This window comes from Chiroxiphia lanceolata, chromosome 20, assembly GCF_009829145.1.
Source record: "Chiroxiphia lanceolata isolate bChiLan1 chromosome 20, bChiLan1.pri, whole genome shotgun sequence".
NCBI classification, from domain to species: domain Eukaryota; kingdom Metazoa; phylum Chordata; class Aves; order Passeriformes; family Pipridae; genus Chiroxiphia; species Chiroxiphia lanceolata.
Window position 1 is genome coordinate 2596630 of NC_045656.1, and position 16703 is coordinate 2613332.

Consider the following 16703-nt stretch of genomic DNA (forward strand, 5'->3'; position numbering starts at 1 on the left):
TGATGACCTGAAGTAGTTCTCCTAGGAGAGATTATTCATTTTGAATCTCTTCATTTTGCAGGGTTTCCAGTGATCACTGGCTTTTGGCCACACACTTATTTACTGTGTGTACAGAAGAACTTCAGCTGTTTTCTACTGTAAACCTGAAACCTTCAGGTACAGGTATAAACAAAGTTACAGAACAAGAAATATGAGCCAATTCCTCCACAGGATATTTCACTCTGTCTGCTTTGCCTCCTCCTCAGATGCAAAATAATAAACCCTATTAATTTCAATCTGATTTTGCTGTTCCACCTCTCCACAATAATTGACTGGGTTTCAGACAGCCAGAGCAGCTCATCCCAGGAGCTCTGCCTGGTGACTGTGTCGCAGTTTGGTGTCAGGAAGCCTCAGAATCCGCTCTTGCTCTAATTGATTAAAAGATTTGGCCACTTGCACAGCTCCATTTAGGCAATCAGGCTACAGAGACACTACAGAGCAGGGATGGGGAGGGACAGACTCCCTCTGTGAGCACAGTTATGTTGCAGTAATTAAGGTGTGGGTTCCCCCCTCCAACCCAGGAGTTCAGCACAGCTCCATGCTGCCCTGGGGAACACCAAACAATCCAGCTCAGAGAATCATGGAATATCCTGAGCTGGAAGGGACCATCCAGGACACCCCAACAATCCCAGAGAGCGTTGTCCAAACCCTCCCTGAGCTCTGGCAGCCTTGAGGCTGTGCCCACTGCCCTGGGGAGCCTGGGCAGTGCCCAACCAGCCTCTGGGGGAAGAACCTTTGGCTGAGATCCAACCTGAGCCTGCCCTGGCACAGCTCCAGGTCATTCCCATCTCCCAGTCCTCCAAAAGAGCTGCCACATAATCCTTCAGCCCCAACCTCTGAGCCAGCTCTGAGGGGACACACTGGGCAGCATGAGCCAGTGAGGGGGCACTGGCAGGAGTGGCAGCTCCCAGGGATCTGCTGCTCCCAGGGACAAGGAAAGGGAAGGGCTCCAGTGCAGAGCCAAGCTACATCTTTTACAAATTTTATTTGTAAATCAATTTTATTTATTTTAATTACACCCTAATTTTCTGCAGGTGTTTGGACACTGGCTCCGCCCATGAGGTCCAGTGGAAGGTGTCCCTGCCCACAGCAGGGGGTTGGAAGGAGATGAGCTTTGAGGTCCCTTCCAACCCAAACCCTTCCATGATTCTATGACTGGTTTGGGGCCAAAACGTGTCAGTGACAAGCAGCCAACTCCCCTGACATCCAATTCCCAGGGAAAGCAGCTCAACTGCAGCATTTCTTGCCAAAGTGAGGAAAAGAAAACAAACAGGCTCCTTGGCCTTTTCCTCAGCCATCCTGGGAGAGCTGCTGTGGTTGTGCAGTTGGAAACATTGGCAGGCTCTACAAATGTCAAAACCCTGAAAGAAGAGATCAGGGAAAAAAAAAAATCACAGAGGCCTTATCTGCAAGGCAGAGCTGCCCAGGGAGAGCAGCAAGGCGTAAAACTGGTGTTAAAAACATTCTGCCAACAGCAGATCAAAACCATTGCTTTGTGTGTCTCCAACAGCACAGATGGCAAGTGCTGCTAAGGAGGGGATGTGTTTATCCTGCACCTGCAATCCCATGTTCAGTCTCACATGGTTAAGACTCTGCAAGGTGTGGTGGGTTTAAAATAAAGTGCAGAGATAGGCCTGACTGCAGGGTTTGTGAGCTGGGCTGGCACAGGATCAGCAGGGATTTGGTGTAGGAAGAAAGGATGGAAATCCTTCTTATTATTCTGTGGAATATAATATATAAGAATCCTTCTTATTATTTAGGGAACACACCAAATCACAGCCACACAAAGGCTGCAGCAGCCCAAGCACAGGATCTGCAAAAGTAACCAAAAAGAAGAAAACTTCTTTCAGCAGCAGGTCTGGTTTATGTCAAGCTTAAGTACATAAAGCAAGCCCTGGGATGAGCCTCAACCTGAGCCTTACATCTTCCAGCTTAAAACTTCCAGCTTCCCATGGAGGTATGAGAAGACAACCAGCTGCATTCCATGTGGGAGAGTTAATCTCCTGCCCCCCCATTTCACCCACAGGAGGTAAATATATGAATAAATACATAAAACCTGTCAGCACAGCCCCCTGGAAAGCTGTTTCCTTGCATTCAGGTTGTAACCATCAGGAAATCAGCATCCTAGGGCTGCTGCTTCCAGGATCCCTCTGAAGTGCAGAGTGACAGTTCCAGGATGATGAGTTAGAGGCACGTGGAATGAACCAATTTATCCCAATTACTGCACTCTCCAATTTACACTTGCTGGACTTCCCTGACTCAGGCTGCTGCTAAGAAATACTGAATTAGCTCAATTTGAAGAGAAACTGTGTTAAATCCCCTGTGGAGTAATACTGGGAACAAACCACCTCCTCCTCTTTGCTGTTTGGGATGTACCTTCTGTGTGGGGCCAGAGGGACAATCCCATGCCCAGCATTCCCAGGCACCCTGCAGAATTCAGGGTGCACCAGGAGCTGAGACGTGGGAAAAAAAGAGACACGAGTGGCACATCATCTTCCCAACCATTACACTGCTCTGAAGAAAAGCAGCAGAACTTTCTCATTAAACATTCCATTTGCTGAGTCCTTTCCAGCCAGGATATGAGGAAAGCCCATCAAGAGCACCAATTAACATTTTGGAATAGACCCCCAAATGCAAACTTAACAGGATGACCAGAGTCTAGTGCTTAAACTTAACACCAATGCTGGAAACAGCTTCAAAGTGCCTTCAGAGTTAGAGCAGTGCTTTAAATGTTCTCATGAAATATTTGCATTATTAAAACTTGAAGGCTATGAGAGACAGAAAGGGGCACTCAGAGGAGTTTGGCTCGTTTTGCATGGAAATATTATCACAGAATCCTAGAACAGTTTGGGTTGGAAGGGACCTTAAAGCTCATCTTGTTCCAAACCCCTGCCATGGGCAGGGACACCTTCCACTAGCCCAGGTCATTCAGGATTATTTACTGGGATGTTGGACACTCAGGCTGAGGGATGGAATGGGTGTTGTTGGCAACCTGGGGTAAGACATAAATCCCAAAGGAAACACAGCTCTAATGGGATGAATTAACGAGCAAGGTAGAAGACAAAAGAGCTCAAAAATAACCTCCCTGTCCTCCCACTCAGAGCACTCACACCACTGCTGGTGTTCCTGCTGAGCCTCAGCCTCTCCCCAGTCCCACCCTGCCCGGGGGTGCTTTTGAGAACAGGGTAGGGACAGAATCCCAGGATGGGTCAGGCTGGAAGGGACCCCAGTGGGTCACTGGTGCCACCTCCCTGCTCAGGCAGGGCCAGCCCAGAGCACAGGGCACAGGATTGTGTCCAGAGGGCTCTGGAATATCCCCAGGGAGGAGACTCCAGCCCCTCCCTGGGCAGCCTGTTCAGAGCTGGGGCACTGCCCAGGGAAGAAGTTCTTCCTCCTGTCCAGCTGGAGCTTCCTGGGCATCAGTTCCTGCCCGTTCCTGCTGGGCCATTGCTGGGCCCCCCCAGCAGAGCCTGCTCCATCCTCTGCCCCCTCCCTGCAGCCCCTGACACACAGTGGGAGGGCCCCTCTCAGGGTCTGCTCTGGAGGCTGAACAGCCCCAGCTCCCTCAGCCTTTGCTGCTCAGGGAGATGCTCCAGTGCCCTCCTCATCCTCACAGCCTGCGCTGGCCCCGCTGCAGGAGCTCCCTGGCCCTGCTGTGCTGAGGAGCCCGAGCTGGGCCCAGCCCTGCAGATGTGCCTGCCCAGGGCTGGGCAGAGGGGCAGGATCCCCTCCCTGCCCTGCTGGGAATGCTCTTCCTGATGCTCCCCAGGATCCCATTGGCCTCCTTGCCCCCAGGGCTCCCTGCTGGCTCAGGGACAGCATTGTCTCTGTCCAGCAGACCCCAACCCCAAGGTGAACCCCCCCAGGGTTTTACCTCCAGCAGAAGACACACTTGTTGGCACAGGCCAGGCTGGGGGTGGCCTCCATGCAGCGGTGGCTCTCGATCCCATAGAAGGTGTGTTTGTAGCAGCCCCCTCGGCCCCGGAGCATCGACTGCGGGCACAGACAGACAACACAACACCAGCACAGTGAGAGCACAGACAGACAACACAAACACCAGCACAGTGAGGGCACAGACAGACAACACAAACACCAGCACAGTGAGGGCACAGACAGACAACACAAACACCAGCACAGTGAGAGCACAGACAGACAACACAACACCAGCATAGTGAGAGTACAGTTTGAAATCTGCTCCCTTCAGTCCCCAGGAACTCCAGTTCAAAGCCCTGTGAGTGACACTGTGAGGTCACCCAGGACACCAGTGCCACCAGTGCCACCCGCTCGGAGCGATTCCCAGCACACACATATCAACAGTGTGACTGTTTATACGCAGCCCTGCAGCCAAACTGCATTTATGAGGTCAGATTTACAACTGGTTTGGAGGAGAAAAAACTTTAATCTCATCAGTACCTTCTCCCTTGCAGACCCCAGCACAGCAATGTGGAGCTTTCACTGAACCAGCCCATGAAAAAAAGCAGGAGAAGCCACTGGAGATGCAAGAAGTGTTGTTGTAAAAGGAGTAACAAGGGTCAATTTTAAGGCTGCCCTACTGAACACTCAATTCCTTTCATTTGTCTGCCAGAGTGTTTCTTCCAGCACTAAATTAAATAAACACCCTGACCTTATAAACCCTCATTCACACCCAGCAGTGGCTCCAGCAGGACTCTGCACTTCCCTTCCCAGCACAACCACAGCAGCTTCCCAATGGGAATTAACTCCTGTTTAGCATTCAAGCTGCTTGGAGCAAAGACTGCCTTTCGTTAGCTCAGTTAAATAATAATAAATGAGAAAGAAGCTACTACTCTCAAAAGCAAATTTGCAATATGACACAGCAGCTTCTTATGCACCTGAAGGATCCTGGTGATCCAAAGGAAAGTCTTCACTGAGCAGCAGGGAAAAATATCCAGGTAACCCCTAAGATATGCACAGGCTGGTTGTACAGGTGGAAGATGAAACAAGGTGGGAAATGCTGTTTATTCTACCCATTCTTCAAACAGAGACTTCAGGAGATCCACAAATTCCAGGAGAGCAGGAGTTATATTTGGGACTCTTCTGAAAATTTGCAGGTTTTTTTGCTCTTTTCTGGGATTTGACAGAGCACAATCTTTGCTATCTGTGATATCCCTATGAAAGTCTATTTAATGCTAATCCTGCCAGCCCTGCTCCTGCTTTCCAGTGATACAAATCTCCAACGAGGCTCCTGGAGACACTCACACACTGATGTGAACCTAAAGCAAAGCCACTGCCTGGAACCAATTTCAGCTCAATTTATTAGAAGCCTTTACATTCAATTCCTGCTTAAGCTAAAAATAGTGTGGGCCTATCTAAGCACATAGAGCTGCTATTTATTTTGTGAAATGGCTTTACAGCACTGCATTAAATTCTGCTTCTTTAATAAAAGCAGCTTCTCTGCTTTTCTCAGTCGCAACATTGGAGCTTGACAAGTTTTTCTTTGAACATTTCACGGCCTTCTCTGACACTAAAAATGATAGAGGAGAGAAATATTTGTAAGAGTGAGCAGCAGAAGCATCAGTGGGATCGATGTATCTCACAAACACTCCTGACAATACAGGGCTGGGCGAGGAGAACAGGGTTTTTGATGAAACAGTTCACTGACAATACAAACTCGCTGGTGATTGCCATTCCAAGGGCTCTTTCCAAAACAAACAGAGTTAATCAAGCAGTAAAACAGAGCTGAGAGACCAAGGGCTGATCATCTCCACGGTGCAGGAATTAGAGATGTGCTGGCACATTAATGAGGGGTTGATTCCCACAGGTTCTCATCCCAGGAATGCTGGAGGGGTTGGTGCTCTGCAGCGTGGAGGGGGAAGGGGCTGGAGCACCAGGAACAGCTGGGGGGGCTCAGCCTGGAGAAAAGGAGGCTCAGGGGGGACCTTCTGGCTCTGCAACTCCCTGACAGGAGGGGGGAGCTGGGGGGGGGGTTGGGCTCTGCTCCCAGGGAACAAGGGACAGGACAAGGGGAAACAGCCTCAAGCTGTGCCATGGGAGGCTCAGGTTGGATACTGGAAAAATGTCTTCATGGAAAGGATTATCCAGCCCTGGCCCAGCTGCCCAGGGCAGTGGTGGAGTCCCCATCCCTGGAGGGTTTAAAAACTTGTAGACGTGGCACTTGGGGACCTGGGTAAGAAGAGGCCTTGGCAGTGCTGGGGGGATGGTTGGACCCCATCTTGGAGCTCTTTTCCAACCTAAATGATCTGGGATTCTCTGATCAATGTTACTCTCCAAATGTACAACATTAGAGACAAATTTTCAAATCCTGAGTTTCTCAGGGACCTGCAGAGAACAACTGAAACTACAAACACCCTCAAGTAGCTGAACTCTGTTCTCCAGGGCTTTGTGCCTCTGCTGGGAATGTTTTTAAGTCTGCAAACTGCTTGGAAAGGTTACAGAGCCTACAACAGACAACTGTAGGGTTGGGAGAGTGGTGTTTTCATATATATCATAGAATTATTGAGGTTGGCAAAGCCCTCTAAGACCATGGAGTCCAACCATTAACCCAGCACTGCCAAGCCCACCACTAAGCCATGTCCCCAGCTTTTGATGTTTCTTCAGTGGTTTCTCCCCTATTTTAGGAAACCAGCCCCTTCCTGAGGGGCTTTTACACACCCTAAAAGCCTCTTGCCCAAATTGTATCTGTGTTTCCCTTTTCCATCTGTATTTATCCTTTCCCATATGTACATACCCACGGGTATTACACACAACCACATCCATACACACTCCCACAAGGGGAATTTTTAATAGTCCTACCATTAAGAAGCGACACCTCACTGTTTAAATCTGATTTAGAAAACCAGTGGAGGAGCAGTGACTGCCCCAGCCCAGCACAACAGGCTCAAACATCCTTGTGGGCCCGTCCAGGTGGAACAATGGGCTGTTATCCCTGTTTCAGAGCCCTCACACTGGTGATGGAAACACTGGTGATGGAACCTTCCCCCTTTCCTCTGCAGTGTCCTGCTCCTGCCATGTATTCCAGCAGGCAGGAGAGATTTTAGCAGACAGCAGAATAACAGGAAAAAGCAGCAAATGATGTTCCCAGCTCTTTGCCACAGCTACATTCTCACTCTTCACAGCGGGGTTTTAACAGCTTGAAATGCAAGACTAAAGCTGGAAAGAGGCAATTTGGTTTTGTGCACACTTTAAAATGACATTTCATTGGGAAAGTGAAATACCTGAGTAGGTCTCTAGCTTTGTTTTATTTCCCAAAAGAGAAAAGGAAAGAGAGCACACCTTTGTCCACCGGCAGAGCTTCACCCCGGAATGGCTCCCAATGAGTTTGTAACCTGAAAACAAAGCAAAAAATAATGAAGAGCTGATTTTAACCTGCAGTAATTGAGACATAAAACATACCAATGGGTACCCAAAAGGATTAAGCATCACAGACTCAGTGCTGCTCTTCCTCATTGGCCCCCAGGTGACACCCCCAGCAATGACAGAGCTGCACATCAGAGCCATGGCCGTGGCCACCCAAGGGACTTCAGCCAACTGGGAATGGTTCCTTTTGATGGGACATTTATTTATATTGCTCAGTCCTGTTTGAATCAACAGGGTGGCCAGAAAACCCCTCTTGGAACGGGTTGGCAGAACCACAGGTCTGCCCCAGCAAAGTGGGAGGGAGCAGGACAGGGAATCACAGACATCTCCCTGGCCCTGAGCCATGACCCTCCAACAGCCTCTTCCCAGAAGCCAGGATCCCAAATCCCCACTGGCAGGTCTGACTGAGCCCAGAGGACAACACCTGATTCCCAGAGCAGCTGTGAAGGCAGGGGAAGGGACCCAACACACAAAGCTCAGCCTAAACCCAACCTTCAGGCTCACCAGCTCCATCCCCGTGGTTTTGGTGCAGCCACAGCAAGGGAGCTGCTCCTCCATGCCCAGAGAAAGCACTGCCCCATTCCCAAGATCAACACAATTCCATTTAAATATCTTGCTCCAGGAGGATTAATCCCACAACACTCATTAAGCACTAAGTGCTATTATTACCCCAACTGCTCGAGTTGGGTTATATCCCTCTTTGAAAAAAAAGTGCTTAGAGGCCAATATGTCTCAAGGATTAAAAGTCACTTCAAAATCAGAATAAAAATAAGAGGGATTTGTGATGCCTCGCTGTGTCACTCACAGGGCAGCTTTTCTGTGGCACTGGCCTGGCTGGCCCCAAACTCAGCACATCCCAACTACCTGCTTTAGGGGGCAAAAAAATATCAAATGTTAGCTGTCAGGTCTTCTTCCTGCCAACAAACTAGCATGAGCTGAACAGGGAAAAAAGTCTTCTGCTCAGCACAACTGGCCCTCAGCTCCTCCAAGGAGCAGCAGCACAATTCCCTGCCCTGCCTGTTTGTCCCTGGGCAGCTCTGGTACAAGATTCCAGGGAGAGTGACTGCATCCCAAAGAGCCCCACACCTCCAAGGGCAGGGAGCCAGCCAGGAATGGCAGTGCCAGCAGATGCCACAAGAGCTGCACCAGGTGGAAGTTAAACTGTGTGAAGGCAGACACGGCCAAGGGGGAATCACAGAGCATGTGGAGCACAATGCTCTGGTTCTGCCACTCAAAGCCAGCTGGGATCTGCCCAGGCTCCTCTCCTGCTTCACCTGGGGTTTGATCCCAGCTCCTCACACCGGTTCTGACCTGGCTGGGGGGTCAGGACAGGTGGTTTTAGCCTGAGGTGACACAGGACACTGCACAAGCAGCAGCACAGAGGAGGTGCCCGGCAGGACCCTCTGTGAGATGGCAAAGGGCCCAAGTGCCAGATGAAGTGAGGCTTTGGGGGCTTCAGAGCCAGGCTGCTCCCATGGCCTGGGCTCCATCTCCCTCCTGCCCCGTGGGGATGGACAACACTGCAACATTTGCCTCTCTGAGCAAATAACCCCCAATATCCAGAGGGATGGAGCAGCTCTGCTGGGAGGAAAGGCTGAGACAGTTGGGATTTTCATCCTGGAGAAGAGAAGCCCCAGGGTGACCTAATTGTGGCCTTCCAGGACCTGAAGGGGCTACAAGAAACATGGAGAGAGACTGTTTACAAGGTTTGGAGTGACAGCACAAGAGGGAATGGCTTCCCACTGCCAGAGGACAGGGTTAGATGGGATACTGCAAGGAATCCTTCCCTGTGAGGGTGGGGAGGCCCTGGCACAGGTTGCCCAGAGAAGCTGTGGCTGCCCCTGGATCCCTGCAAGTGTCCAAGGCCAGGTTGGATGGAGTTTGGAGCAACTCAGAATAGTGGAAGGTGCCCCTGCCCATGGCAGGGGGTGGCACTGGATGATCTTTAATGTCCTTCCAACCCAAACCATTCCATGGTTCAGCTTTTCTACCATGGAACTGACAGTCCCCAAAGCCACAAGCAATACTGGGGACACCTTTCCCTGGGACTGGATGACACCCAGAAGATCCTGTAGCAGGTTGTGACACTGTCCAGTGGCACAGCCACAAACACACAACTGCCTCTGGCTGTGACCCAGCATATCCCCCACCCTGGCTCTGCCCTGCCCAGATCTTCACCTTTTCTTTGCAAACAGGCTTGTCCAGCATGGTCTAATCTCAACTGAGACCTCCCTGCACTGCTAAAATTCCTGTTCTTACAGGATTTCTGGATGAGAGCTCAAAGGAATGCTGCATTCCTCCTCCCTCTAATACAGCTGCCTGAGCCAGACTCTGCTGTCAACCAGCACAGCCCCAAGTCTTATTTTTGCCATTTTTCAAAATCCAGCAACGGCATTCACGGGAGATTATTCCCTCACAGATCACTTGTCAGTAGAAGTAATATGGCTGCTTTAAAATGGGCTTTGGAGGAAACTTAAATTGGAAATAGGACATGCTCTCCTAGATTTGCTGCTGAGCTGTTTGAGGGAAGAGAGAGGAAGCAGCTAAACTGAGCAAGATGCCAAGCACCGGAGCCCAGAGCTCCAGCATTTTCTCTTCAGTTACTGAAATCAACTTCCACCATGTGGAGCAGTCCCAGCTTCCTTTCAAGGCCAGGAAAACTGCCCATGTTCAACACCAAAAACAGAGTCCTACAAACTGCAGCCAGCTTTAGGGATGAGAAGGGGTTTACTCATCTTGGCTGCTGCCAGGAGGCCCAGCTGTGGTGACAGGAGGGAACAGCAGGACTTGCAGAACTCCCTAAAGCCACTGTGCAGAGAACTTGGGTCCTTCACCAGGGGGGAAACGGGGAGAAGTGTGGTCACCCTGCTAGAGCCACGCAGTGAGTGCTGCTCTGACACTTGGGAATGAGATAAAATATCAGTGGCCAAGGCTGGGCACTGTTTACAACTCTGCTCCAGGTGAGCAGAGACTTTACAGTCTCTTTCTTGAAGCACTTGCTGTGCTGCTGGGAAGGAGGCAGCAAAAGAGTCTGGGCTAAAGGGAAGTACAAAAGGTTAAGCAAGAACCAAGACCTCCAAGATCATCGAGTCCAACCATCCCCCAGCACTGCCAAGGCCACCACTGACCCATGTCCCCAAGTGCCACATCCATGTCTTGCTAAACCTCTCCAGGGATGGGGACTCCACCACTGCCCTGGGCAGCTGGGCCAGGGCTGGACACTCCTTTAATGAATAAATTCCTCCTGATGTCCAACCTGACCCTCCCCTGGCACAGCTGGAGGCCGTTCCCTCTCCTCCTGTCCCTTGTTCCCTGGCAGCAGAGCCCGACCCGCCCCAGCTCCCCCCTCCTGTCAGGGGGTTGCAGAGCCAGAAGGTCCCCCCTGAGCCTCCTTTTCTCCAGGCTGAGTCCCCCCAGCTCCCTCAGCTGCTCCTGCTGCTCCAGCCCCTTCCCCAGCTCCGTTCCCTTCCCTGCACACGCTCCAGCCCCTCCATGTCTTTCTTGTCCTGAGGGGCCCAGAACTGTCCCCAGGATCTGTGCAGTGCCAGCACAGGGGGACAGTCGCTTCCTCACTGCAAAGTTTCAAACCAAACGTGAAAAAACGCCCTCCAAACCCAGCTTGGAGGGTCTCCAGCCCTGTTTCCCTTTCTCCCTTCAGCAAGCTCAGGGCAGCTCAACTCCTCCACCAGCTCTGCCACAACTTCCCCCTGGCTCTGCCATGGAATTCTCTGGAATCAAATCCCACTGATGGCCCCAAGTCTGCACCTGTGGGTGCCAGGACTTCCCAGCCACACATTCCCTGCTTTGCTCTTAAGGGATATTACTCAGGAGCAATAAGTCTAAGTGAATATTTGGATACAGCACCTTCCAAACAATCCAGTGTGTTGTCTTGATGTGCTCACAGTCCCTCTGTATCTTCAGATGCTAAAGCTAAACAAACCAACCTATTTATTATTTTTCCAGCCTAATATTCAAAGGATTCCTTCAACTATAAACAGGCTCACAGTAATCAGCTCGACTCCTGTCTAAAGGCCCAAAGAGCATCTAATCTGAAGGCTGTGTATTAGTTGATCCTGCTGGAGATGATAAATTTGGGATGACCCAGAAGCTTGCCAAACTTCCTGAAATTAAGTGTCACTTTTACAGACATGAATTAAGCTTTAAAACAAGCTTTGGGGTGAAATGAGTGTTATCAGGTAGTAACACCAGGCTGAGAAACATTTGGAGATTGCTCACCCTGACAGCCCAAGCAGAGTTTAACAGCCCACAGAGGGACTTTGAAGGGGAGAGATGGTCATGTCAGAGGATTGCTCCAGTGTCTGAGGCAAAACTGGGCTGCAGCTCCTGGAAGCTACATTGCAGCATTTCAACTCCATCATGGAAATTATAGTTTTTAAAGTTCTTCCTCTGAAAGTCAAAGGGCTCATGGAGGGACTCAGCTGAGCTCTCAGCCCTGAGCCAGGACTCTCTGTCTGTAAACCCACGGTACATTTTGGGATATCAAGGAGTTCTGGGTGTGGTTTGCCAGTTTGCCAGTGCCATTCACACAACCAGCCTTTCTAAGGTCCTGCATGGGGATGAACTATGTAAATAAATGAACAATTATGTTATTTTTGGAAGCTGAACAAATAAACTGAATTTCTACCAGCACAACTGTCCCTCTCAGCAGCAGGGCCATATCTGCACAGGCTGCAAAACTGAGCTGTGAGACAGCCCTGCAGAACAGCTCCCAAACACTGCTGACTGTGCTGAGGAGCAGAATGTCCAGAACAAACCCCACAGACAGAATCACTGAGGCTGGAAAAGACCTCCAGGATCATTGAGTCCACCCTGTGCCCCATGCCCACCCTGTCCCCCAGCCCAGAGCACTGAGTGACACCTCCAGTCCTTCCCTGGACACCTCCAGGGATGGGGACTCCACCACCTCCCTGGGCAGCCCCTTCCAGTGCCTGACCACCCTTTCCATGCAGAAATTCCTCCTGATGTCCAACCTGACCCTCCCCTGGCACAACTTGAGGCTGTTCCCTCTCCTCCTGTCCCTTGTTCCCTGGGAGCAGAGCCCGACCCCCCCCGGCTCCCCCCTCCTGTCAGGGGGTTGCAGAGCCAGAAGGTCCCCCCTGAGCCTCCTTTCCTCCAGGCTGAGACCCCCCAGCTCCCTCAGCTGCTCCTGCTGCTCCAGTCCCTTCCCAGCTCCATTCCCTTCCCTGCACACCCTCCAGCCCCTCAATGTCTTATTTAATTTAATTATGAAAGAATTAGAAGTAGATCAGTGGTTGAAAAATCCCCCAGAACTATAAGGAAAGGACCCAACCATCCCTGTCCAGGAGTGCAGTTACCACCAGCCTGGAAAAGCCAATCTGGTGTCACATTGTGCTTCACAAACTCTAATGGCTTTCACAAGGCTGTTGGTTTGAGAAGAGCAATACAGAGCTGACAAATGAGTGTGGTTCTATCAAGCACTCCCCTGAAATAAAAGCCTCTGCTCTGAAGCAGTGATTATCTGTTAAAGCTGAAACTCAGTGCACAGAGAGGAATTTCACACCAGGAGAATGTTTACAGGGGAAAAAAGTTCCCAATTTCCTGCTGTTTTGCAAGAGTGCAGTTCAAAAGGGCCAGAGCTGAAGGATGGTGGCACAGCAGGATCCAAAGCTGAAACATAACTGCTGCACTTGAGCCACCACCCAAAAGACTAGAATTCATTACTAGAAAATTAATAATAATAACAAATAATAATAACATCAAAAATGCCCTTGGTGAAGAACCTGTTCAGACTGTATCAGTATTTAATACAAATTTAAAAATAAGGCCATTCTGGACAGTGGAATTTTTCAGATTGCCCAAGCACGAAAGGAGAAACCTTCAGGTTCACTCCTTGAACTCCTCAACCTTCAAGAAATCCTTGCCAAGCCCATCAAGACCTACTTTAGATTCTCTCTTTGTCTGCAAAAGTGCTCTTAAAAGTACAGAAGGCTCGTGATTTGTGAAGGACTTGCTTCCATGAGCTCAGAGCAGGAGAGAGGGCACGAGAAGGGACTGCAGGACTGCACCTTGAATGCAGAACCACTGTCATTCCCAAAGGGATGGGAAGTTTGGACTTCCAGCTGCTTCAGATCCATCTTGTTGTACACAAAATGAACACCTGGAGTGTTTTTAACATCTAGGAAAAGTCTCCTGAATTAGTGAAAGGAACAAGCTGCTTCCCAGGCAGCCCAAACCCAACCTGGCATCGAGCAAACGAGACTGGCAAAGTTCAAGGTGGGGATGCCAGGAGCTGGAATAAATTCCAGCCTCAACAGCTGATCATAAAAGAGCTCAAGAACTCTCAAAACTGGCTTTTTGCTTCGCCCCAGATGCCTATTTTAATCCAAGACCACCTTTTCCTCTGCAGCACAGAAGTGCCTGGGCAGTGGGAATATAAATCCTCCAGTACTCAAAGGCAGAATTTCTTGTCAAATTATGGCTTTGACAGGAGCAACCTCAGACACCAATGATATTTTCAGCTGTACCAACACCAGAAGAAAAGCCTTTTGTATCTGGCCCCTTTGACAAAGAACATCATGACAAGCCAGAGCATTCCCTGAACAAACTGTTTGCCAGGAATGTGTCCCACTGGGGACCCCACCAGGGTTTGGAGAAGGGAGCCCACGGGCAGCAACACTGTGGCAGCTCAGCCATCCCCCAAACTGCAGGTTCTTGGGACCTCCTCCCACCCAAGGAGAGATGGAGGAAGGATGTTCATCCCTCAGCCCAAGCAGCTTCACTCACTTCTACCCTGGGTTTGCCATCCTGAGAGAACTGCTGCTCCCAAAAACGGGATCATAGAACGGTTTGGGGGGGAAGAGACCTCAAAGATCAACCAGCCCAACTGGTGATTCAGCCATTCCCACAGGGAATGGCTTCCCACTGCCAGAGAGCAGGGTTAGATGGGATATTGGGAAGGAATTGTTCCCTGGGAGGGTGGGGAGGCCCTGGCACAGGTTGCCCAGAGAAGTTGTGGCTGCCCCATCCCTGGGAGTGTCCAAGGCCAGGTTGAATAAACTTGGAGCAACCTGGACTGGTGGAAGGTGTCCCTGCCCGTGGCAGGGGGGGGTAGGTTCAGATTATCTTTAATGTCCTTCCAACCCAAGCCATTCCAGGATTCTATGATTCTTTATTCACAGGGAAAAAAAAATATCAATAAATCTGCAAGAACTTGACACATCAGTGTCAGCTCGGGCTGAAGGTCGGGGTGGAAGGTGCCAGCCTGCAAAAGTCTGTTCCTCAGGTCAGAGCAAATCCAAAAAGAGACAGAACTACAAGTTGCTACAATCTGGATTTTATTTGGTTGTGTTTTACTGAGACACTTTTCAGTCACCCAGGGCACATTCCCTTCTCCACATTCCCATGTGCCTGCCCTGTCCCTTGTGTGGGGAGACTGTCACCTTCTGAAGAAAGGACACTGAACCTTATCCTTGCCTGAATGTGTCCTGTATTTTCCTCCAGCTTAGACTTAATTTCAAAGACCAACACCCTCCAAACCCCTTCCAAAATCTAAAACAAACCCCCCGAAAAGGGGTGCACTTCAAATAGAAATGCATTTATACTTATTTTCCTTTATTATACATGGGGTAAATCTGCCACCTCCATCACATGAGGGGAGAGTCAGGCCCTCAAAACTGAGCTTTCACCATCTCCTCTGCTCCTGAGAAGTTGCTACATCAGTGCCAGTAAATTAGCATTGCAGTCAGGTCCTGGCAGCTTCCACATGGTGGGACTTCGGCACCTTCTGCTGCCTGGACTCTTCCCTTTTAACTGATGTTCACTCCTTATTTACACAGACATTTCCTGAGGAATCGATCTTCTCTATGCCTGGCTTTGGTCACTGTATTTATTCTGCTCACTAAGAGTAAAGTGTTATTTAGCAAACTAATTTTTCATCTCCCCACGGCCAATATTTGATTTCTGTGGCACATTTTGGGGACTGCACCAGCCTCGCTAATCCCTGGCCCAGCTGTGGGCTGCTGGTGCCACCTGGAGTACAACAGCTGCACCCAAAACCTCCCAGATCCCAAACACTGGAGCACACAGCCTGCAAAAATCTCTTTGGATCTCATTCCCAAAGTCTGGACACTCCAAAAGCTCAGCACAGGGAGCCAAGCTGAGCTGGTCACGAGAGCTCGGAGCTGCAGGCACCAGAAAGCTCAGCCCAGGAAGGGACAGCAAAAGCCACCAAATGCTTTTAAAAACCTCAACTCCAAGTTGGTGAGCACTTGAAAAGCCCAGTTTTCAGTATTTTTCTGAAATCAGCCTCTTACTTGCCCAAATACACTGAGAAACACAGACTAAAGTACATTTTCAGCTCGACTATGAAGTCAAAGCACAACAAAAAGTGGCTGCTGAATCAGCCCAGGCTATTTTGGACATGAGCTGTGTCCTAATACACCCCTTGCCTTTGGATATAAGTAAAACAGAGGTATCCTGGACACCCTGGGGCTAAATTGTAGACCAGGAAAGACAGAACAATTCAAGAGGACTGCAGCAAAACTGTCCCTGTGGGAGCAGAGACACAACAGAACAATTTATCCAATGTCAGGGGGGTCAGTCTTTGGCATCAGTAGCCCATCCCCACATCCAGAAATACATGGGAGGAACAGAGTAAGGAATCAGAGAATTCCAGAATGGTTTGTGTTGGAGGGACCTTAAAGCCCATCCAATCCCACCCTGTGCCATGGGCAGGGACACCTTCCACTAGCCCAGGTTGCTCCAACCTGACCTTGGACACTTCCAGGGATCCAGGGGCAGCCACAGCTTCTCTGGGCAACCTGTGCCAGGGCCTCCCCACCCTCCCAGGGAACAATTCCTTCCCAATATCTCATCTAAAACTACTTTTCCAGTTTGAAGCCATTGCCCTTGGAATCTCCTGAGCAAACATTCAGCTCTTCAGGGTGTTGAGTTGGTTTTTTCCATGTCATTCCTGCACATTTAAGAGAAGCACCTCAAGTAGGACCTGCAGCTCTGCCAAACACACCCTCTGAGGTGACAGGGCTGCTGGAAGGGGCTGGCACTGAGCTCCAAATCCTTCAGGAAGTCAGTGCAGTGAAACAACTCTCCCAGCTGCCAGGCTGCACTCCTGTGCTCAGCAGGGCCACGTGTTTGGCTTCCAGGGGGACCATCAGCACCAGTAAAACATTTGGCAAATCAAGGTGGGGCTGTGACTAACGATGGTAATGACCCCAACAGGGGTCACACTGACTCATGGGATGTTCTGAGCTGGGAGGGACCCCCAAGGATCATGGAGTCCAAGCCTCAGCCCTGCACAGGCCCAGCCCCAAGAGTCACCCCCTGTGCCC

The 16703-nt window shown here is 50.2% G+C and overlaps 1 protein-coding gene across 1 annotated transcript in view; it reads right to left on the reverse strand.

The window, feature by feature from the left end:
- LOC116796783 (S-adenosyl-L-methionine-dependent tRNA 4-demethylwyosine synthase TYW1-like) overlaps positions 1 to 16703 on the reverse strand; it is a 101997-nt gene that overhangs the window by 60869 nt on the left and 24425 nt on the right. The window contains 2 exon segments of the mRNA XM_032707686.1: positions 3914 to 4032; positions 7291 to 7343. Coding sequence (XP_032563577.1) covers positions 3914 to 4032; positions 7291 to 7343 — 172 coding nt within the window.